Below are 24,756 nucleotides of genomic sequence, written 5' to 3' on the forward strand. Positions count from 1 at the left end.
ATTCTTTTTATTATATTATTCCAATTTTGATTTATAATTTATTTGTTTTGCTACGTGTAATTGCCATTTGTAATAGCACCAGCAGTATTTTTTAAGGATTTAGTGCAGGTTTTTGGGCTGTGGAACGAATTAATGGAAATATAATGTATTCCTATGGGAAAATCCTGCTCGACATATGACCATTTCGACTTACAAACAAGGTCCTGGAACGGATTAACTTCGTATGTAGAGGTACCACTGTATTCTGGGGTGATAGGCTTTTGGTATCAAAATCAAAGTTTACAAATATGAAACCATGAAGTAGTTCTAATTTTCACATGTAGTCGCCAATTACATGACGATAAGATTGATTTTTCAGTAAACAAAACGATAATTGCCAATAAAAAGTGTCATGATCGACTTAATACAATATAATGTATTTAACACAATCAGTTACATTTCACCTAAAGCAAGGCTTCTAAACTATTTTCTGTTAAAGCCCCCATGGAAGAAGCATTTTGCACCCCCCCAACTTTCTACCGCCTCTGTATATAGTATCATTTCTCTATAAAATTATAATAAGAACACCTGTGCATAACATTGTATCCTTATTTACATTAAAGAAAAAAAGGAATATAGATCAACTTAGAGTAATTTCATTAACATTTTTTTTTTTTTTTTGGTAACAGAAGAGACTTAAAGCGCATCAATTTTCCTGAATTACAAAAAAAAAAGTCACATCTAAACTGTAAGGGTAAGAGTCCATTTTTTGACCATTTGAAACTGAAAGTTGATTAGCAACATTAACTCAGAGCACAAAATGCCAAGCCATTTGACCGAAAACAAAACAAAACAAAACAAACAAACAAAAAAAAAAAAATATATATATATATATATAAATCAAACAAACATGACACTCTTATTGGACAGAGGGACAGTTTTTATTTTTACAGCACTTGTATCGTCCGGCATGACTGGGACCATGTCTAATGCTGGAGGCACTATCAGCTTCTTTGCTATGGTGTTGGGTTTTTGGCACTGAGCAACTAGGTATGCCACTTTATATGATGCTAACAGTGCTCGCTGGTTTACTGATGAAGCACTCAGAAAGCTGGATGATTGTACATTGTAGGCAAGTGCCGGTATTATGACGGTATGGCCTTAAAGGGTATTAAAACACTAAGGGGCTGTGAGATATCAATAGAACCGTTATGTGGCAAGATAACAAATATTAACAAAGTTAACAAAAAAATCACATTCATGAGCAGTTATCGAAAATAGATCGAAAATTACGAACATTTCCGAAAGTATTCCGGAAACAGCCGAATGGGGCGGAGACGTCACAACAAGGAAACAAAAGGTCAAGGCAGGTGCCATCGTTGTTTATCGACGAGAGAGTTGCGTTCATGTTTTATCAAAAAATCGCTAAAATGGTTCTAACCTGTCATGCTATGTGGTGTACAAATAGCCATTTGTCGCAATGTAGCACCCATGAGTTCCCGAACGCGAGAAAAAGAGCTGGAATACGCCGACAATGAGTAAAGTTCGTCCGTGCTAATAGGGCTAATTTTGCAGACCCAGCCTCCGGCACGGTTTTGTGTGGTGCTCATTTTACACCTGAAAGCTATTCGAACTATGGACAAATGAAATCGGGTTTTGCTAAGAAATTGCTGCTGAAAGCAGATGCGGTGCCCACCATACACGCGCAGCCACCTAAATGTCCCGAGATTTCAAGAAAGAGGACGATGACTGGCTCTGATGAGACCACCCCACAACCCCAGGCAAAGCAAAGGAGGGAAATGGCCAGAGTGAGTACTCTTTTATAATAAAAAACATATCACGCATTGGATATTGGACTGGACACATGGATAAATTATCGCTCGTAAAATATATAGAACAAATCCTCAAATCCCATTCATATTTGTGTCGGTTGGCAGAGCGAAAACCGATGATAGCACAATAAATGATAATTATTCTCTACATTATTTTGCGGTCACAGTGTATCAGCTTTACAAAAAGAAATGCAAAACAAACCATTCAGTGTTTCCCCACACGATCTGTTGTTGCCGGTGTTTCATCAGTGTGATTGCTCCCCTCAATGATCCTTTCATTAGGCTGCATTGGCTTTCGTTTGGGCTCAAATTGATAACCCAAAACACCAAAGAAAGGTTCATAACTCTCCTCGTCACCATTAGAAGAATGTTCATTACGTCGGATTCGTCGCTGCAACTAGAAACAAAACTGTCCGCCATCATCGCCGCCATTCAGTACTAAGCACTGAGCCGGTTGTTTCCTTGTAGTGACGTCACGCACACAATATGCTAAATTTCCGGGATCTCGGGGTCGGGTTGTTTTAGCTTGACAATAGATCCAAATTTCTATCATTTTCTTGGTGTTGCGATGTGTGTAATTACACGAAGTGGCATGATATGAATCCAAAAGGCATGCGTTTATGGATAAATGATGGAATATTAGCATTTCCCCAGGTGTTGTCATACCCTTTAAGCAAAAATACCACGGTGTCACGGTATTGTAATTTTAGCTCTAAAATGTGTTATTTTTAGAAGTATGGGTTAAAAAAAAAACTTTCTTCTATTGAAAACGATATTTTTATTTTTCACAACATATTTGCAAAGTGGAACATCAACATGAATATAATGTTAAAATAGATAACAAAAAATAACTAAATGATATTTTAAATAAAATTAAAATAAATACAACTTGTCAACTAAACCTACAGCTCATGTAGCTCAACATTAGAACAACCCTTGGTGATGTAGAACTGGACTTCGACAATATATGATCAAATTGATTTTATGTAAAACACATTTACCACTACTACTATTAATATTAATTAGTTGAATTTTAATGGAGAGCAAGAGACAAAGCGCATGTGTATGACTCGTATTATTATTTACACATTATTCACACGTATTTTTATTTACACATTATTCACACACACTCACACGCGCACACCCTCTCTCCACACAGAAAGTTGCCAGAGAGAAAAAACACCACAGGCTGTATTATCAAAATTTTAAATCTGAACAGATGTTTGCAATGGCGGAAGACAATATAAAAGTTGGCTAATGGTAAAGAGGAAACTAGTTGGCCTTCTTCGCATGCTAACTAGGCACGTTATCTGCCTCGTTAACAAACTTAGGTTATCGTATTTGTTTTACCATCGCTAGACACACTAAAACGCTGGAGTGAACTGTCGTAGCTGGTGGGAAAAGTTCATGATAGTGTTTAATTAAAATTTTGGGTAAAGTTACGGATGATGGTCACTCAAATTTGAAATCTTGTTGGAGGTCGTGCTGTCCTTCCTCCTCTAAGCTGCGGCCGTCTGTTTCTTTTCGGTAGCCGAAGAACTCCCATACGAGCGACTTTGTCTTTTTTGAGGGTGGAAAAAGCTCAGGTGTAGTTTCACCACCTTCAGCCATTGTGTCTACTAGGGGTGTGACAAAATATCGAAATGGTGATATATCGTGATACTTTGTATCCCAAAAGGTTATCAATATGCTCTTGCCTAGAATCGAGATATCATTTTAAAAAGGTGACAATGTTTAATAAAAAAATTTTTTTTTTTTTTAAACCAACAAGTTGCTACCAAAATCGTCCACCATAATAGTGTCTCAGTTAACTCTTAAGGCTGCCATTGACGGTGCTCGACACCCAATCCATTTAGACTGGGAACGTTCGTTCATTCGAAACCAGAGCATTCACAGTCTGTCTGATTTTCAGGGCATTTACAGGTTACTTGCTGTTCGTTTTAGGGCACTTACAGGTCATTTCCTGTTGCGTTTGAGTCACTGCCTATTTATTTGGGTGATTCCCAGGTCACTTCCTGTTCTGTAACTCAAACAGGAAGTGACCCGTAAAATGCCCCCAACTCAACAGGAAGTACTGTATTTTCCGCACTATAAGGCGCGCCGGATTATAAGGCGCGCCTTCAATGAATGACATATTTTAAAACTTTTTCCATATAAAAGGCGCACCGCATTATAAGGCGCATAGAATAAACACTACAGTAGAGGCTAGGGTTGTTTTATGCATCCATTAGGCGGTGCTGCGCTAAAGGGCAACACAACAGCAAGGTAAAACATGTATTACAACATTTATATCACATACTCAGGCATGAAAATCACTCACCTTTTGGCAAAATTCGCCGTTTTGAAGTCAAAAAGGGGGACCTACGTGAATTGTGTAGATCTGAGGAGAACATTTTTAGAGGGGGGGGGTCGTAAGTCCATCTAACTAACAACATGTTTTATTGAAGTTGCTAAACCTGTCGCAAGGTAAGTAAAAATGAGGGCGGTAATTTTCACGGCTGCGTTTTATCACCGCGTGCCTGCGTGTAGATGACATATGAGACTCCAGTTGTTGTGTCCAGATGTTTATTGGTCAACAACACGTCGTAGAATTACTGTTCACACATACAAAATAAGGAAACACATCTACCGTAATTTCCCGAATATAACGCACACTTTTTTCCCCCAAAATCAACTTGTAAAATCATGGTGCGCATTATAAACGGGTACATGGATGGAGACAGAAATATATATATATTACATATATATATATATATATATATATAAACCGATTTTTTTTTTAATTGATACGGCCACGTTGTGTTGAAGAAACGTATGCGGCAACCCGTTGCCGACCATTACGGTACGTGACATCACCATTTTGTTTCGGTAGTACTTCACTCTAATCAGCCGAATGATTTCGTTCGTGTTAAATTCTGCTTTTTCCACTCTTCATAAAGCACAGAATTTAGTTTTTTGAACTCATTTGAGTCAACATTTATTTCAGCTCCGCAACTCGGACCATAACAAACGTAAGCACACACACTTCCTGTGTCCGTCAACTATATCTGTCCCTCGGGAAACTCAAACCCAAAAATAACAATACTTCCTATTGTTACTGTCGTGTTGACAGCGATGAGCTCTGACGGATTTCCGATTTACGCTCTCACTTTCATTTTATGGTATCAATCCATGGAAGAAACATTTATTCATCTTGATGAAACGAGCAAGTTATACAGCAGCCTTTAAAAGAAAAGTCACATCTGTTTTGTTTTCTCCTAGATTCTGGTAAGTTGGAGAAGTTGTCAAATCATATTACCGTAAATATTGTCAGTTTATGGTAATGTTTTGAACTACTAATGTGCTATGCTTGTGCTGTGTTTCACCAGTCAGTAAAATGACATTTCTGTATCCGTACATGAGCTCTGTTTTCTTGTATTCTTCTATTTATTGGTGCTAAAATTAGGGTGCGCGTTATAAACGGGTACAATAATTTCCCCTAGATTTTACAAGTAAATTTGGGGTGCGCATTATACATGGGTGCACCTTATATTCGGGAAATTACGGTATACTTAACACTGTAAACGCTAGCATTGCTACACTGAGACTAATGGGGGAAAAAGGCAACTTACTTTAGCCTGCTATAAAACATTGGCAGTCTTTTCTAAAAACGCAAACTTGCGGTTAAAAGGTGACACTTCTAACATGAAAAACCGCTGGTTAACAGCATTTGCAAACGAAAAAATAGGAAAAACTCTATTAGTGACACCGCAAGCAATGACGAAAAGTGCTTTTTGCGGAAAGTAAAGTCAGCGATTTAGCGAACGTACATCTAGAACATTTCAAAATAAAAGCACGTCACGGCATATAAATAACGATTTCTGGAGTTAATCCCACATACTTCAGAGTTAATACTATAATATGTAAATACTATAATACTACAGAATTCTGATTTTACACTAAGAATAACTTAAAAATTACACCCTTTTTAAAAAATATGATTGGCAATTAATATTATAATTATTATAATACTATTATATATAGTAGTATACTCAGGGGTCGCGTTAACCGAATATTTTCCGTCGTTGACCAGTTTTTTAAAAAAGTGACGGAAAAAACTAAAGTCCATCTGTCATTTTGACAGGTTGCAATTCACACCCCAGAGCACAGGGTGGCGAGTGAGCATATTAATTAGCTATTGTCTCTCTTGATGCATGACGTCGTTGGCCTTACTCGGAAAAATGTCAAGGCAACTGAGTGTTTGCCTGGCACGGCCAGACTGTTCTCCCTGTATTTTTCAAACACTGAGAGAAAAGTCTGGGACCCAGCCTCTCAAGTAGGTACAAAATCAGTCGACAAATCAGATTTGTTTATTTGCGTGACGTGTTCTTCTCGAGCAACGTCACTCTTGCGCGCCGAAAGTTGTCTCTACAACAACACGGATGGCGAACGGGAAAGCCGAGAATATGTTCCAATCCGCGGTAAATCCAGTTTTAAATGAGCTAAAACACATCGACACGAGTCACTTGCCACGTTTACATGGAGCCAAATATTCCAATTACAATCGGAATATTTGTTCAAACCGAATAAATGTGTTCCATATAAACACCTCATTCGTAATGAACAGGCCCAAACTGAATGGAATTTCATTCCGATTCACAGGGGTGGAATATTCCTTTTCCCAAACCGATTAGAAGTAAAATTATATCATGTAAACAGGGAAGCGGAATGGTGTCTGGTTGCGTTCTTTCTGCACATGCTCCGTACTGACGTGGTGACGTCACTTGGTGACGTAAGTAACGTCACTTGCAACATGGCTTCCAAGCACACACACAGCGCACCCACACAACTTTTTAAATGAACGGCGTATCATTCTGAAGTTTTGTTTCCACTCGAAAAGTTAAAACAGCAGCTGATCTGACGATCTATCTCCATGTTTTGCAACGTGATGCTTTGTTTTGATTAATCTGCGCATGTCAGACGGCAGTTGTCAAACATCCTTTCGGAATAAAGGCAGACACATGTAAACGCTGGATCGGAATAGATGAAGTGACATGTAAACAGCTGATGAGAAATTTCCATTCGGAATGATTTGAATCGGTATGAATAAAAGTCAGCATGTAAACGTGGCTATTGACAACAGTCTGTCTCGCGCTAGCCATGTTGAATAAACTCCGTTCTCCTCGTATGTTTACTTCCGCGCGCAAGTCCCTCGTCCTGCCCTCGTCGCTTTGCTAACGGCACGTCTGCCCGTCGCTGATTGGTGCACTCCGCTGTCTGTTTGCCTCTTGTTAAGCTTGTTCGGACAGAATATTAATTAAAAATGAATGAAAACTAAATACTATTGAATATGTCATCATTATCATTTGAAAAATGTAAGTGACGGGTAAAAATAGATTATGACCGGATTTTTATGACACTGTCAGTCAAAATGACAGACAACGAAAAAGTCTAGCGCAACCTCTGAGTATACTATAATAATAATGCTAGACATTTCTTTTATAAGAATTGTTTTGAATCATGTTGGAAAGGCAAAGTCAGTGTTCTGAATCTGTTTACATTCCATTCTTTTGCACTAGTAAATGCTATCAGCTAAGCCTGCACAGTATATCGTTTGAACATCGCCATCACAATGTGCGCATGCACAATAGTCACATCGCAGGACATGCATTTTTTTTTTTTTTTTTTCAACATTTAAACTTTTGTTTTCCTTCATGAACGTAGCAAGTGTGCAGATCCTGGATTAAACTGAGTTAGAAAAATTAGGGCCGATGGCATTATTTTTCAGAGCATCGGAATTTCAAAACAACAGTGTCTCACTCTCCCTCCTGCTAGGCGGTGCGACCAAACTGTTTTTCTGTGTCAACAGTGCAGCTATCCCGAACGGAGCTATTCAAGTTATTTGGTGAAAATTTTCTCGTTTTAATATGGCACTATAATATAGCAAACTCCCCAAAAATCGCAATGATAGTTTTTTCCAATATCGTTCAGGCCGTATAAGCATTTGACCTCAGTGTTCATGTGTGATTAATTATAGTTATTTACAAGTTTATTTGTACTTTAAGAATTTAAGTGTTCCAAAATGTTTTTTGTGAATTAATAAGCGTCAACAAAAATTCATTGCTAAATTAGTAATAAAATTTAAAAAAAAAAAAATATTAGTCGACTAATTGTAAAAATAGTCTGCTGACTAATCGGGAGAAAATTACCGGTAGTCGTTTGGGACAGCCCTACCGGAACATTTTTCCTTCACACCCTTCTCACCTTTTTAACCCCTGACCCATTTTCATGCCTGCATACTGGAGGCAGACTTTTTTCTTTTTCACAGTCACCCTTTTTGTGTTAGATGGGTTATAATTTTTCCACTGTTTTGCAATGTATGCACTGTATTCGACCAGAGCATGTATAAAGGCCAAAAACACCTATGGCTATACCTGCTGCTTATTTGAATTATCAAATATAAAACTATTTATTCAAACTTTGGGGGGAATTTTTTGTCTTTTAAGTCCCAAAATGTTGATTTGTAATTGGTCAGTGAAGAAAACAACAGTTTGGACATGAAGTTCAAGGTGTCCTGAAAAAAGGAACCAAACCAAGCCAACGTGAACAATTCTTTCTTTGAAATATAAATGCAATGCAATGTCAAAGGTTTAAACTCTGCGTTGTAAGCGTCTCTTAACAGGAGCCATTTCAGGGTCTTGTTATTCGTTTGTAGAATATCCTAGAATGATTTCCTGACCAATGTATCGATAATCGTTTTATCGCCATATCGTCAGATCATTGTTATCATGAGCTTTGTATTGCAAATCGTATCGTATCGTGAGGTACCAAGTGTCTACAGCACAGTGAGAGAGTAGTGTCAACGACAGACACAGGACAGAACAACAACAGCAGGGGAAGGTGAGCACTGTCGCTCCAAGCCACGGATTTCTCGCTGCATTTTAGAGAAATAAAAAATAGCTAATACCGTACAACAGTATGAAGGAAAATTTTACTGGATTTGAAACTGTGACGTTTTCATACCGCGTTAAACCTTGAAACCGATAACCGGCACATGCCTAGATGATATTTGGCAATATTCGGCACATTTTCGCTGAAAAAAAATCAAGCGGCTTATTTAATTTGATTAGACTCGTCAAGTGTCGATATACACGGAAATGGCATTTACATTTTATCCATATGTAACGACCATCAATCCTCTCAGTGTTTCATTCCAACACATTGTATATGGCGGAAAACACTGGCAGTTCCGCTCTGAGACCCCCAATTTGGCCAAATTTCAAAATTGTCCAATATGCATGTGTGATAAATCATTGGAAAGCTTAAAATTCCCAATTTTCGGGAGGAAGAAAAATTTTGAACAGGAGGGCACTTTAAAAAAAAAAATTCAAACAGCAAAATCCTACGTGGAGGTGAGCGCATGCGAGAGCAGAATTAAAGACGCCATGATTTTAACGAGATATTATTGCGTACTTACCTCTTTTCGATCCAAAAACTCCATGTAGCATGTATCACAGAGTATCAAGAAACAGCTGTGAATGGCCACAGCCGCATTTGTGGGAGATTTTTTGGGTGAAACATGGTAATATGAACAAGGGTTGCGATGCAGAAATCACAGACCTCAACGAGTGGTCGAGATTTTCTTTTTCATATATTTACCCTTTTAAAGGTTTTTTTTTTTGTTCAATTTTTCATTGTTTGGATTGATTATTTATCATCTAACATATCGGGGAAAATGCGACAGTACCAAAAAAACACAATTAAGCGAAAGTTATGAAGTAGATATCCGTGGCTTATTTACAGACACTACTTTTTTTCATTGTGATTTAATTTGTTTAAATGTTTAAAATATGCAAGTGAATTTTTCTTTTTTTTTTAAAACGAAATACTAGACATTGATTAATGATTCTAAGCTAAAAATGACAAACATTTGAAAAATATACTTACATTTTTATGGCTGGGTTGAAACAAAAGCGACATCTGTAAACAGGGGTTTCTAGGGTAAAATGGACAAATTAAAAATAGTTCGAGGGGCTTTATGGCTAGGTTCATACTACAGGTCTTATTGCACAAATCCCATTTTTTGTCATATCAATTTTTTTTGGCGTGCCTGTTCAGACTGCCTTTGTCCATTGAGACCGTTCAAGTATTACGCATGCGCACTAATTCGCAGTCCGAGATCCGCTCACTAAAGAGACCCGCATGCACAGAAGCATCAAAACAAATTACACATGCTAGCTGTATGTCATTCCAGAGTGATCATATTTTAATTTCCAAAAAGACGACACAAATAACAGACATTAATAATCCCCGTTTAGTCTTATATTGAAAATTTATATGGACTGATAGAACGCATACACGCACACACATGAGCCTTGACGTGTGTGCGTGAAATGACGTGGGTGCGTCAATTTGCCCCGACTCGGCCATGTGTGCAATAATGAAATATTGCTCATTCGGCGCACAGAATGAAAAGCGGAAATTGTATGGCTTATTCTTTTCTTCATTTTATCTTTTTTTTATGACTGTGGTCAAGCCCGCTTCATGCTTAAAAGCAGAGTTCAAGCTAGGCACTAATGCCTACATGGCTGCCGTCCTCCGTGCCTCTTGCTCTTTGCTGACGTAATTGCTGCATGAATTCCAATTTGGGAGTCTTGACAGTCAGACCGGCAGTCACGTTCTGAAAAAATGTGGCCCAGATCGGATTTGAACCACATACGAAAGTGACTCAGATTGGATTTGAAATTGTCCACTTCTATGCGACTTGCCCCATTCAGACCGCCAAGTTAATGCCTGACTCGAGTCGGGAAACAACGAAAAAATCGGATTCGTGCGTTAAGACCTGTAGTATGAACCTAGCCTATGCGCCATGAATCTGCTATGGCAGCGTATGGACATATTGTTCTATTAAACACAACAGTTCTTTTGGCTTAAAATACAGCAGTTTATTTTAAAGAGGGGTGCAAGAGTAGAAACTGCTTTTTTAGCCTTGTCTGTGTTTTCCGCCATATATTAAATATTAAAAGGCTATACAGGTAGTCCCTGGGTTACAACGTACCCGACTTATGTGATTTCGACTTTACAACCCCGGAGTCTCGTCCGCCATTTTGTCTCCAGCTTTTTATTTTATTTTTTTAGTCTTGTAATAGTATCTCGTCTGGCATTTTGTCACCAGCGCTTGTCTCATTTTTCGCTTTTTTTTTTTTTTTTTTAATTAATATGATGCATAATACATGTTTTTGGATCATCATCACATCAATAGTCAAGAGTTGATGCTCGGCTGCTCCCGTTAGAATGTAATGGCACCAAAGTCATCTAACAAATCCGAAATACTTCCATTCATAATGAATTGATCATAGCTAGACTTCTCTGGTTGTCTTAGCAGAAGTTTCGCCTGTCATTCGAGCAGACTTCTTCATTCTATGCAACAAGGCAGTGTTAGGACAGCACTGCCCTCTTTTTCTTGTTCAGCATTGAAATAATCAACCTTGTGCTTAATTTTATCTATTTAAATTTTTTTTGATCTGTTTCCACATTTTACCAACTTCCTCCGCTCAACAGTCTTTTTTTCTTTCTGTTAAAAATGGATCGGTAGGAACTACAACTGTGTCACACTACATTGAAAGTCAGTGTAGTGCTTCACTCGCCTGACATCTATTCAGGCAGCGTGATTTCAGTTGCCACTCAGTAAATGTATTTGTGTGGATCGGCTCCAACTCTCCACAAGCCTGAACAGGATCATTGGTATACAAATGGAAAATAAATGGATGAACTACAGTTGAACCCAGTTGAGGATTTTGGGTTCAGAGGCTTTGCTAAATCTAATCTCTAATTAACCAAATCTATACTACAAAACATTCAAGGACGCAATCTCACAGCCCTGCCTTCTTTTAAATAACAAGTTACAAAAAAGCATAATAGATAGTAGACACTTGTAGTTCCGGGAACATGTCCATCCATCGTCCTTGTATGTGAAAAGAAAAGTGCCAACAAAAGGCTGTGGCAGTGTAGGCATACTAATTTTCAGACCCTCACTGTTTGGTTAAAAGTACACTAACTCTACAGCTCACGCTGGGTTCTTCCACTGATAGTCAGCTGAAATTGCTTTGTTTGTTTTTTTCTAATTTAATTCATACTCTGCCATAAAACTGAATGAAAGCACAATACGCCAGTCCTGCCCACATGATGAATTAAAATGAATATGACTTTTGTCATTATACTGCATAGCTAAAAATATATATGGTCCATTGGAAAATATGTACAGAGTTAACCATTAGATGCAACACATTTATCTGCGTTGCCTGCATTTTTGCCAAATTTACTGCTAACTCTAACCTAACATAAATCAATCTTAATTAGTCACTGGCCAACATTTCACACTTGGGTCACATTTCGAATCAATAACAAATTACAGAACAAAGCAAAGCATGAAATATGCTTTTGCTCGCATAAAAGTCACAACTACTGTTCCTTTCATGCAAGCTGAACAGAACTACTTTAATATATTTGTATGCATAAAACTATTTTTTTCTTCCCGCCCATAATCAATACCCTTCTATCATTTTTTTGATCGAAAATGTGATTTCAGTCAATGTGATCCTGAAAGGAATGACGAGCCGTCATAGTCCGCTGAAACTTGCTCGCCGCCAGAGGTGGCGGATGGGTGAAGGCAATCAGTTCCGCAGCCATGTGTGACAAGTCGGGGTAGTTTTGTGTGATTTTTCGTGTTCAAAAGGCGTAAAAGAGACTTGGAAAAGCCGTTAGGTTCGGGTTAGCATGTAGCCGAGCTCTCACGCCTCCTATTTAGTTTACGTTCGTTCCTCCGTTTCTGAGGCCGCGGCAAGTAAATGATTGAAGCCGACTAACTCCGGTAGCATAAAATACCGTTCGGGAGGTTTAAGAAGTCGGCAGTATGCAGTAATTTATCCCTGTGATGCTGAATAAATGCATTTTTAATATTTCATATTCCATTTGGCATACTGTATGACTGTTATTTGTCATGACCATACAATTTATATAGCAGTCGGGGGGAAAAAGACTTTTACAAAGAATAACCTCTAAAAATATTGGAGTAGAGAGACAAAAACAATAATGACATTTTGTGTTGCCCATGCAATCGGCTCTAGTCATCGGCCTAGTGTTTGTTGTCTCTGTCGCCTTTTTATCGTTCTGAATCTTTGTCGTCCTCCAAATACGACTCAAACATACAGTGGGGAGAACAAGTATTTGATACACTGCCGATTTTGCTGGTTTTCCCACTTGCAAAGCATGTAGAGGTCTGTAATTTGTATCATAAGTTCTCTTCAACTGTGAGGGACGGAACCTAATACAAAAATCCAGAAAATCACGTTGTATGATTTTTAAATAATAAATTTGCATTTAATTGCATGAAATAAGTATTTGATACATCACAAAAATCCAACTTAATATTTGGTACAGAAACCTTTGTTTGCTATTACAGATACCAAACGTTTCCTGTTGTCATTGACAAGGTTTGCACACACTGCAGCAGGGATTTTGGCCCACTCCTCCATGCAGATCTTCTCCAGAGCCTTCAGGTTTCGGGGCTGCTGCCGGGCAACACGGACTTTCAGCTCCCTCCATAGATTTTCTTTCGGGTCCAGATCTGGTGACTGGCTAGGCCACTCCAGGACCTTAAGATGCTTCTTACGGAGCCACTCTTTAGAGTGCCTTGGCTGTGTGCTTTGGGTTGTTGTCATGCTGGAAGAACCAGCCACGACCAATCTTCAGGGCTCTCACTGAAGGAAGGAGGTTGTCAGCCAAGATCTGGCGATACATAGCTTCATCCATCCTCCCCTCAATACGGTGCAGTCGTCCTGTACCCTTGGCAGAGAAGCATTCCCAAAAAATGTTTCCTCCTCCATGTTTCACGGTTGGGATGGTGTTCTTGGGGTTGTACTCATCCTTCTTTTTCCTCCAAACACGACAAGCCGAGTTTAGACCAAAAAGTTCCATTTTGGTCTCATCCGACCACATGACCTTCTCCCATTGCTCCTCAGGATCATCCAGATGGTCAGTGGCAAACTTCAGACGTGTCTGGACATGCACTGGCAGCGGGACCTTGCGTGCGCTGTAGGATTTTAATCCATGATGGCGTAATGTGTTTCCGATGGTTTTCTTCGAGACTGTGGTTCCAGCTCTCTTCAGGTCATTGACCAGGTCCTGCCGTGTAGTTCTGGGCTGATCCCTCACCTTCCTCATGATCAATGATGCCCCACGAGGTGAGAGCTTGCATGGAGCCCCAGAACGAGGCAGATTCACCGTCAACTTCAACTTCTTCCATTTTCTAATAATCGCTCCAACAGTTGTTACCTTCTCACCAAGCTGCTTGCTTATTTTCCTGTAGCCCATCCCAGCCTTGTGCAGGTCTATTATTTTATCCCTGATGTCCTTACACAGCTCTTTGGTCTTGGCCATTGTGGAGAGGTTGGAGTTTGTTTGTTTGTTTGTTTGAGCATCTGAACAGGTGTCTTTTATACAGGTAACAAGTTCAAACAGGTGCAGTTACTTCCGGTAATTAGTGGAGAACAGGAGGGGTTCTTAAAAAAGAACTAAGAGCCGAAATATTTACTAATTGGTAATGTATCAAATACTTATTTCATGCAGTTAAATACAAATTTATTGTTAAAAAATTATACAATGTGATTATCTGGATTTTTGTATTAGATTCCGTCCCTAACAGTTGAAGAGAACTTATGATACAAATTACAGACCTCTACATGGCTTGCAAGTGGGAAAACCAGCAAAATCGGCAGTGTATCAAATACTTGTTCTCCCCACTGTATATGGCTGTATGTCACATACTTCCTCTGGATCGACAATATCGTTTAAAAAAAATCCACACTTGACCCAGAATTGTTGAAAAACGCTTCTTCCTCCAATGTGCTTAATGCTAAATACTTCACCTAGTGACGTTATCGCCAAGATGTGGGCGCCGGAGCACTATGATTAGGGCTGCAGCTACCGAATATTTTAGTAATCGAGTATTCTACTGAAAATTCCATCAATTAATCGAGTAATCGGATAAAACGTTTTTTAAGGTAAAGAGCAATTATAAAAATACATGACATTTCACCTAATATTGAACCGTTTTTAGACAATCGATCTCTTTATTTTAGATGTCTTTCTTAAATTCTTCTTACCTAAAAATTTCATTACGCTTGTTAACAAACATCACTTAAAAGTTGGGTTTCTTTCCCCACGTGTTTCAATTAAATTTCGATTTGTGTCAAGCTATTTTTAAGTTCGAGTTAAGTTTTAAGTTTAGCTCTAAATTGTAAGTCCTGATATGATTTTTAGTTTTCGCAGTGTTCAAAATAAATGTATGATACCTGCTGCATTCGAGCACATTAGGCACCTACTTGGTGTTTTATCCATCAATGACTACTAAGCTAAAAGTGACAGTTATCTTTATCATGTTTTTATGTAACACCCTCATCACTCTACAGCGCTGTGTTTTTACAGATTAAATAAAGCCATGCTTCGAGAGTAATCATAATTAATAGAAACCTAGCCCTCCGCAGGGCTAACGTTACGTTAGCAAGGTACAGCAACGTTAATCTTATCTATTAGCGCTAAGTTAACTAATTTTAGAACTCAAACGTTACGTCAGTGTCCATATTAAGGTCATTTTTTACAGGCTGAAATACAGAATTACATTCATTAAATGTATATTCACTGCTGGCCAAAGGTATTGGCACCCCTGCAATTCTGTCAGATAATGCTCAATTTCTCCCAGAAAATGATTGCAGTTATCATACAAATGCTTTGGTAGTAATATCTTCATTTATTTGGGATGGAATGGGGAAAAAAATTAAATCATTATCATTTTACACAAAATTCCAAAAATGGGCTGGACAAAAGTATTGGCACCCTCAGTCTAATACCTGGTAGCACAACCTTTATACAAAATAACTGCGAACAACCACTTCCGGTATCCATCAATGAGTTTCTTACAATGCTCTGCTGGAATTTTACACCATTCTTTTTTGGCCAACTGCTCAATGTCACTGACATTTGAAGAGTGCCTTCTCCAAACTGCCAGTTTCAGATATCTCCACAGGTGTCTATGGGATTTGGGACTCATTGCTGGCCACTTTAGAAGTCTCCAGTGCTTTCTCTCAAACCATTTTCTAGTGTTTTTTTTGTGTTTTTTTTAAGTGTGTTTTGGGTCATTGTCCTGTTGGAAGACCCATGACCTCTGAGGAAGAGCCAGCTTTCTCACACTGGGCGCTACATTATGCTGCAAAATTTGTTGGTAGTCTTCAAACTTCACAGTGCCATGCACACGGTCAAGCAGTCCAGAGGCAGCAAAGCAACCCCAAAACATCAGGGAACCTCCACTATGTTTGACTGTGGGGACTGTGTTCTTTTCTTTGAAGGCCTCGTTTTTTGTCCTGTAAACTCTATGTTGATGCCTTTTCCCAAAAAGCTCTACTTTTGTCTCATCTTAACAGAGAACATTCATCCAAAATGTTTTTGGCTTTCACAGGTAAATTTGGGCAAACTCCGAACCTGGCTTTTTTATGTGTCTGGGTCAGAAGTGGGGGTCTTCCTGGGTATCCTACCATAGAGTCCCTTTTCATTCGGACACCGACGGATAGTACGGGTTGACACTGATGTACCCTCGGACTGCAGGACAGCTTGGACTTGTTTGGATGTTAGTTGAGGGTCTTTATCCACCATCCGCACAATCTTTCATTGAAATCTCTCGTCAATTTTTCTTTTCCGTCCACATCTAGGGAGGTGGCCACAGTGCCATGGGCTTTACACTTATTGATTTCATTGCGCACGGTACGCAGGAACATTCTGGTCTTTGGAGATGGACTTATAGCCTTGAGATTGCCCATGCTCCGTCACAATTTTGCTTCTTGAATCCGCAGACAGTTCTTTGGTCTGCTTTATTTTCTCCATGCTCGATATGGTACACACAAAGACACAGGACAGAGGTTGAGTCAACTTTAATCTATTTTAACTGGCTACAAGTGTGATTTAGTTATTGCCACCACCTGCTATGTGCCACAGGTAAGTAAAAGGTGCTGTTAATTACACAAATTGGAGAAGCATCACATGATTTTTCAAACGGTGTCAATACTTTTGTCCGGCCCATTTTTTGAGTTTTGTGCAAAATGATTTTTTTCCCCAATTCTCTTTTGTGTTTTTTCATTGCAAACAAAATAAATGAAGATATTACTACCAAAGCATTTGTAAATGCAATCTTCTTGTCGGAGAAATCAAGCATTATCTGGCAGAATTCCAGGGGTGCCAATATTTTGGGCCAGCAGTGTATATTCATTTAGACTAGAGAGGCCGATCGATCGGGTCCGATCACGTCATTTTCAAAGTATCGGAATCGGCAAAATAATATCAGCCATGCCTTTTTATAATATATATATCTTTTAATTAAACCGTGTTCTAATTGTTTTTAACGTCACAGACATGATGTTACATACATCCAAAGTAATTAGATTAGGTTTATCATAAATATCCCGAAACAGCAGCATTTACTTGACTGATAAATGTGACACATTAAATTATTTTAAGCTATAAATATTCGCGCTGTATGATCCTTTCACTCATTGACGCACTCAATCCAATGTTACGCCATTCTACCTATATAAAGAGATCGAATTCAGCATCAAATGAGAAGAGTGACCTTTAGTAACTTATTATCTCACTCTCAATTGATTAATATCTTGCTTTCTTTTCCTATATTAAGAATTATCATGGGAAGCAATGTGGGATAGCACAGTAGCAATAGTTCATTGTCTTTCACCACAACTTATGTCTGAAAGCATAGATGGTATATCCATTGTTAGTATGACTCACAGTCATGGTTTCACTTCCCATCATGGTTCCACTTTCCCATCATGCCTTGGGGCATGCTGCAGTATCTGAACTGAAAGCTCAACAAATACACTAGATGGCAGTATCTAGTCACAGTACACAAAGTCCCAAGTCTCTCTATCCGTGGATCCCTCTCATAGATAGAATGTTAATAATGTAAATGCCATCTTGAGGATTTATTGTCATAATAAACAAATACAGTACTTATGTACTGTATGTTGAATGTATATATTCGTCCGAGTTTTATTCATTTTTTTCTTAATGCATTGCCAAAATGTATATGATCGGGAAAAATTATCGGAAATGATCGAAATTGAATCGGGAGCCAAAAAAAGCAATCGGATCTGGAAATATCGGGATCGGCAGATACTCAAACTAAAACGATCGGGATCGGATCGGGAGCAAAAAAACATGATCGGAATAACCCTAATTTAGACGTCTTGTTAAATTATCCAAATAATAAATTAGAATATACAGTTGTACCTCGACATATGATCGCTTTGACACATGATCTTTTCGACATCCGACGTAAAATTTGACTCGCCATTTGTTTCTACATTCGGCGACATGCTCAAAATACGACGATTTTTGGCAGCGCCGCAGTTTCTTTGTTTTGCCGGAAGACAGACACGCGGCTGATTTTCTTGTGAGAGAAATCAACACTGGATCCAAAAAGGTTAGTGCAGGTGGAGAGAAAAAAGAAAAGGTGACACTTACCAATGAAATGAAGATGTAAATGATAGCAAAATGTAAGCATTGTGTGTGCATCCATGAACTGGGTTGACAATAGGGCCGTGGAATGTCGATCTCGGCCGGCGGTCGTCCTCCGTTCTCCAGTCTTTATAAGTTAAGGTTACGATTCTTATTGTGGCAATATCGCGAAAGAAATCGCCAGTTTCGTCAGGTTTCTAATAATTTATTCCATCAACTTGTGCAACACTGACGGCAGTATCAAAACAGAATGTAGCTCTCTTGCTAACAGTCATGACAGGCCCGTGGTGCGTTCAGGTACAGCAAAAAAAGTCCACCACATTAGAACCCGATTCGTTACATTATTACAGGCATTATTATTAATTTTACTATTATTATATTATTATTATTCAGATTTTTAATCGAAAGTTATTTGTTTTGCTCTTTGTAATTGCTATTTGTAATAGTAACATAGTAATTTATTAAGGATTTATTGTAGGTTTTTGGGCTGTGGAACGAATTAATGGAATTATCATGTATTCTTATGGGAAAATCCTGCTCGACATATGACCATTTCGACTTACAAACAAGGTCCTGGAACGCATTAACTTCGTATGTAGAGGTACCACTGTATCTTAAAATCTAAAAAAAAAAAAAAAAAAATCTCTTGCAAGGCGTGGCGTGGCGGCTTTTACTTTGGCATGAGGGTGCACCACAATCTTTTTTATGTAGGGCAAGTCCTGCTGTACCTATCATCAAAGTTAAAACATTTTGAAAAAGGTACACTGAGTATGCTGGGTTGTTCACAAGTGGAGACTCAAGAGTTCTTGTGTCACTGATGTTTCCTGTAGTTTTACTTTTAAACCACAGACACAACATAGAACACTTTGGCCTGCAAGTGAACAAACAGGTAAGTCAATGTGACTTATAAAGCTTATTTAGAGCTTGATTTCAGCAACTTAGACGAGGTTGAGCTGCTTATACTACATTGTTGCCTGTTGCATCGGACTCTACTTCCTTAGTAGAAAACAGAAAGTGACCCGATTGGGTTTGCGCTCACTAGTTAAATTATAATGGTGAAATTTATTAGTTTAACATGTAAACAAATTATTATCAACAATATAGTCCCCCAGAGTGGTATAATGACGACAGGAAAACAAAAATAATTCACGCAAAAATAAGGTGCCTATAATGTAAATTTTCAATTAACCTTAGCGAGACAACAGCTCCTTTTATTGGCGAAACAAATATTTGCAGGGAAACTTGACAGCTGTTACGCTGAGACACACACACTCTACACTGTTACCTGACTAAAAAAACAAACAACAAAAAAAGACTGGAGAAAAAATGGTGGATGAGACTCCGGCGTCGTAAAGTCGAAATCACACTAGTCGGGTACGTCGTTACCCGGGACTACCTGTATTTGTAATGACAGACTCCTTAACAAGGCTTACCCAAAGCACGCTTGCTGACTGAATTAGGAAATGAAATGGCATGTGACTCTTTCAAAGTGTGGAGACAGAGAAAATGTCAATTGCTCCTGACAAGGTTAGATCCCGACACTCGATTGCCATGGTAACAGACATGGAGTTTTGTCTTTCTCAGGTTTGAATCAGTACTCTGAAACCCAGCATTACCCTTACTAGTTACTAAACTCTTGAGTTTTCATTAAACCTGCTTAATGAAATGGACAAGATGGACACCAACATTATCATTATGACCAGTGACCTCAGTAAACATGAATACATGCTTTTATGTGCAGGTTTTGATGGAAGACAGACAAACCAATCGATTGAGCGAGTCCCTCAACATCTTCGAGACCATTGTCAACAACCGAGTATTCAACAACGTTTCCATCATCTTGTTTTTGAACAAGACGGACCTGCTGGAGGAAAAAGTCAAGCAAGTGTCCATTAAAGACTACTTTCCTGAGTTTTCCGGAGACCCCAAAAGCCTGGCGGATGTCCAGGCCTTCTTGGTGGAGTGTTTTCGCAAAAAGCGGCGAGAGCAGCAGCAGAAGCCGTTGTACCACCATTTCACGACGGCCATCAACACCGAGAACATCCGCCTGGTGTTCCGCGATGTTAAGGACACCATCCTGCACGACAACCTCAAGCAGCTGATGCTGCAGTGAGTGAGTGAGATGACAAAGCGGGCAGAGGAGGAGCAGCAGAGATGGGTGCACAGAGACAGATGAGGGTTTTCAGAGCCCCAGCAGCCTGTTCACCTGTCCATCCTCCATTGTTGACTATGAATCAAAGCCACCACTACTACCAACATTCCCCCACTCACTTCCTCTTTGCCTTTTTCAGCATATTCACTGTGACTTCCAACAGCTGCCATTGGTCAGCAACCTGCAAACCACTGTAAATTAACTACAACCCCCAGCTTATGAGTCTGATTGTCCCCAGTTTATGAGTCTCCGATTGTTTTTTTTTTTTTTTTTTCTTTTGCCAATGCTGTTTTCCAGCTTATGAGTCTGATTGTCCCCAGCTTATGAGTCTCCAATTGTTTTTTTTTTTTTTGTTTGTTTTGCCAATGCTGTTTTGACCACTGTTGAAAGGAAGTGAAATGGAAAAGCCTTGACACCACTTGCCTTCCTTTTCGAAAATCTAATTTTTTCCATGATGCGTTTTTATGTGCTCTCTGACGCCACTTGATTACATTATTAGGGCTGGCCTGAGGATTTCAGAATCCACACACACATACACAACCCCTCACACATGCACTGTCAATCTCCTCTGTACTAATCATTTAGTTTTCTAATTCTCTATACAAATACGTATATGTACCTATGCATTTTTGTTAACTTATATTTTATATTGTTTACAATTTAATTCCAAACTGCTGTTGGAATTTGTTTTTGAAACAGCACAGACACAACCACTTGTCAAACTATCCAGCAGTTTTTTTTTTTGGTGTTGTTTTTTGTTTTCCTAATTTGCTGTTTCTCAGGGCACTTTGTGAACCACTTAATTCAGATTTAAAGCCATCCATCTTAACATTCCCAATTTGTTTCCCCCTTCCAATTGTGAGGAAAGTTCCTATTGATCAGCCACTTAAGGTGCAACTCAGTCCTCGAAACAAGCAATTTTTAGGTACCAATGTCAGACGTCTGATGCAGAACTGCACAATTAATTGAATTTGAATCACGGTTGTGAGTTTTGGCAGCCATGATGGAATTACCCTTATCTTTGGCAGTTTTTATATTCCAAATGCTGGCTCTGCTGCACATCTGATCAAGCACCTTTTTGTCAGCCAGCCTCTAGGGGGCAACCGCATGGTTAAGGCTTTATTAGGCTGCCTAAATTTTAAGGAAGCGTCCCCTACTAACTAATGGTGAGAGGGGAAAAAAAAACAAACTCTGGACTTGATTTGACAGATTTGGGGCAAATGACGTCCAACAAGATGATTCTAAACTACTGGGGCCAGAAAGTGTCAGGCAATTTGCACATTTCAAACCTGTTGCAAAAGAACAAAAATGCCAATATACCGTATTTTCCGCACTGTAAGGTAGAAGACTCATCTTCAATTAATGCCCTATTTTAAAACTGTTTTCTCAAATAGGGTGCGCCGCTTTATAAGGCGCAGTAGTAGTTGGGGTTGCATTATGCATCCACTAGATGGTGCTGCGATTAAAGGAGTGTCATGCCATGAGTAACCAATATTGATCCATATATAGGGTCAACCCTCCCCCCCCCCAAAAATGAGGTAACTTTTTAACAATCCAATAAAACCAAGGAGTGATAGTAAGAAAATATAGTAATTCAAACCACAAACTATGCCCATTAAGAAACAGTGATATAATTTCCCCTTTTTAACAAATGACGTTCTTTAAATAGTGTCCTCATCTGAGCGGGAATACAGTGAATTTCATCCTGAATTCACCATGGTTACTAAAATGGCACATTGTTTATTTACTCAAGGTCACTGTCTCGCAGTGCTGCCACTTGCTCATGTCTGCTAATACGCTTTTTTTTTTTTTTTTTTTTTGTGGTCAACGGCAAACTTTAAGAATGCATTCATGCAGGAGGACACCATTTAAATTACATAATTTTTCAATGAAAATTCCATAATTGTTTCTTAAATGGCATGTTTTAAGGTTTCAATTACTATGATAAAAATATTTTTCTATCACTTTTGGTTATATTGGATTGATAAAAAGTTGTTTTTGGGTCACCCTGATGTGGTTGTAGCTTTATGCATCAATTAAATAAAGCTACGCTCAAGGGAATGTCATGTCATGTTTAACCAATATTGATCAATATCTTAGGTGCGCCTTATTGTGTGGAAAATTCGGTGCGCAAGACAAATACAAAATGACCACAAAAGAAGCAGATTTACAACAGTAGATGTGGTTTAGAAAGCTTTTTAGAAGTCGTCACCCAAAAGATATAATCGCATGACGTTAGACGCTAACGTTACCTAGTCAACGGGAGTGTGTGCTGGCTACTTTCATTGTAAATCAGATTTATAACAGCAGTAAGCATGCTCACTAGGGCTGCAGCTATCGATTATTTTAGTAGTCGAATAATCAAGTAATCTGATGAACATAAAATACCTGAGCTGAGCCTCAAACGGTATGAAAAAATTAATAAATGATCTAAGTTCAACAAAAAAATTCCTAACATAGATAGCAAAAGGCCGCTAGCTTAAATGCTATAAAATGCTTTTATTTATTTTTTTTTTCAAACAATGTAACATCATCGTTCAAACACATTCTCACAAAAACGGCTAAATATACCTATAGAAAAACAATGCTTGTAACATCATGGTTCAAACACATATTCCCACAAAAATGGCTTAATATACCTATAAACTAAATTACGAATGCATTTAAAAAACAAAAACTTAGCTTGTGTTGGTCCTAACAGGGAGCAACTGGATTCAGCAATGTCAAATGAGTTATGTTATATTCACTGTTGCCACTAAAGGGCAGCGTATCTACCCAAATCAAAACTAAAAACAAACACGTTCAAAACAAACCATTACAACGACACATGAATTAAACAAATACTCAGAGCAGCAACGTTTCAATCGAATCTTTTTTTTTTTTCAAATCGAATTACTCGAGTTAATTAATCATTGCAGCGCTAAAGCACACACTGGCTAACGATAACTAGAGGTCGACCGATTTTCAAATGCCGATATGTTGTGTTGCTATCGATAGGTTAAAAAAAAAAAAAAAAAAAAACATTTCCGGCGATTGCAGATATCCGAACCAGATTTTGTAAGCTGATATTTGAGTCCGATATACTTCTTTTTCAAAAAGCACATAGATTATAAAGGAAGTTTTTTTTAAAAAATGCTTCAACAGCTTCAAATTTACAATGATGACCTGACTTTTTTTTTTTTTTAAATAAACATCCCGTCATTTAGTAATCTAGACAAACACTGTGAGTGTCCCAAGTTGATGTTTGTAAAGACACAGTGCACAAGATGACACTTTGGAACATTATGTTGTATTGGTACTAACAATTAAGGTCGTCCACTTTTTTTTTTTTTCTTTTTAATGCCATCAAATTGCAAGAATGTGCTGAGGTATACTCATTTTTATAAAGTTCTTTGCATCCAAACAAAAGGCTAAAAGCCAGGATGTATGCTGCGAATGAACATCTTATGTCTGATTATGAATATTTTTCCTACAACTCATGCAAAGATCCGTATTGTAAATATGTTTATTTTTGGTTTGTCCTGTCTTAACAAATGTTGGCACCTACAGGTTGCTTTTGTTAGGTGCCACATTTAATTTTTGGCATTTGCTTCACATTTCTTATACTGTGCAACTGTTTTTACCATTAGCCTGCTTTAGAGTCTGATTTGGTCTCATTCTCTTCTCCAAATAGCCATACTGTTTTCAATAAGAACGGCTTATTAAGTTGGATTTTTTTTTTTTTTCGGATGAAGTTTTACATCTTCACCAAATGAGGGCTGCAAGTGGTCATAGTAATTCAATGGATGCATTATATATGAACATTTTGATGATAAGTTACATTATTTTGAATTCAGGTATCGACTTTCGTCCATTCCATTTCCATTACTTTGCAGGTTAGCGGAAGTATAAAATGTTTTCAACCAGAGAGCATCAATTAGAGGTCCACCGATATCTCAAATTTTTTTCTGCCGATTGCCAATAACCAAAGACGCTTTTGTAAGCAGATATTTGAGGCCGACATACTTTAAAAAAAAATTTTTTTTTTTTAAGCATGTATATTATGGAATGCAATTTTAAAAAAGAACATTGAATCAACAGCTTCAAATTTACAATGATGACCTGAGACTTCAAGGATTGGTTCAGTCCAAACCAAACGCAGCTATTCTTTTTATGATTATACAGACTAATAATACGCACAAATAATTAAACCCACCAGGAGTAGGACATCTTGCCAGGTTAAACCTAATGCTAATG

General features: G+C 38.3%; 1 protein-coding gene across 1 annotated transcript in view; it reads left to right on the plus strand.

The window, feature by feature from the left end:
- gna13b (guanine nucleotide binding protein (G protein), alpha 13b) overlaps window positions 1-22,046 on the plus strand; it is a 60,341-nt gene extending 38,295 nt beyond the window's left edge. Inside the window, exon 5 of the mRNA XM_057861039.1 lies at window positions 20,110-22,046. Coding sequence (XP_057717022.1) covers window positions 20,110-20,481 — 372 coding nt within the window. The 3' untranslated portion in view covers window positions 20,482-22,046. The remainder of the gene's footprint in view (window positions 1-20,109) is intronic.
- Window positions 22,047-24,756: the final 2,710 nt, after the last annotated feature.

The sequence above is a fragment of the Corythoichthys intestinalis genome, chromosome 16 (genome assembly GCF_030265065.1).
Source record: "Corythoichthys intestinalis isolate RoL2023-P3 chromosome 16, ASM3026506v1, whole genome shotgun sequence".
In the NCBI taxonomy this organism is placed as follows: Eukaryota; Metazoa; Chordata; class Actinopteri; order Syngnathiformes; family Syngnathidae; genus Corythoichthys; species Corythoichthys intestinalis.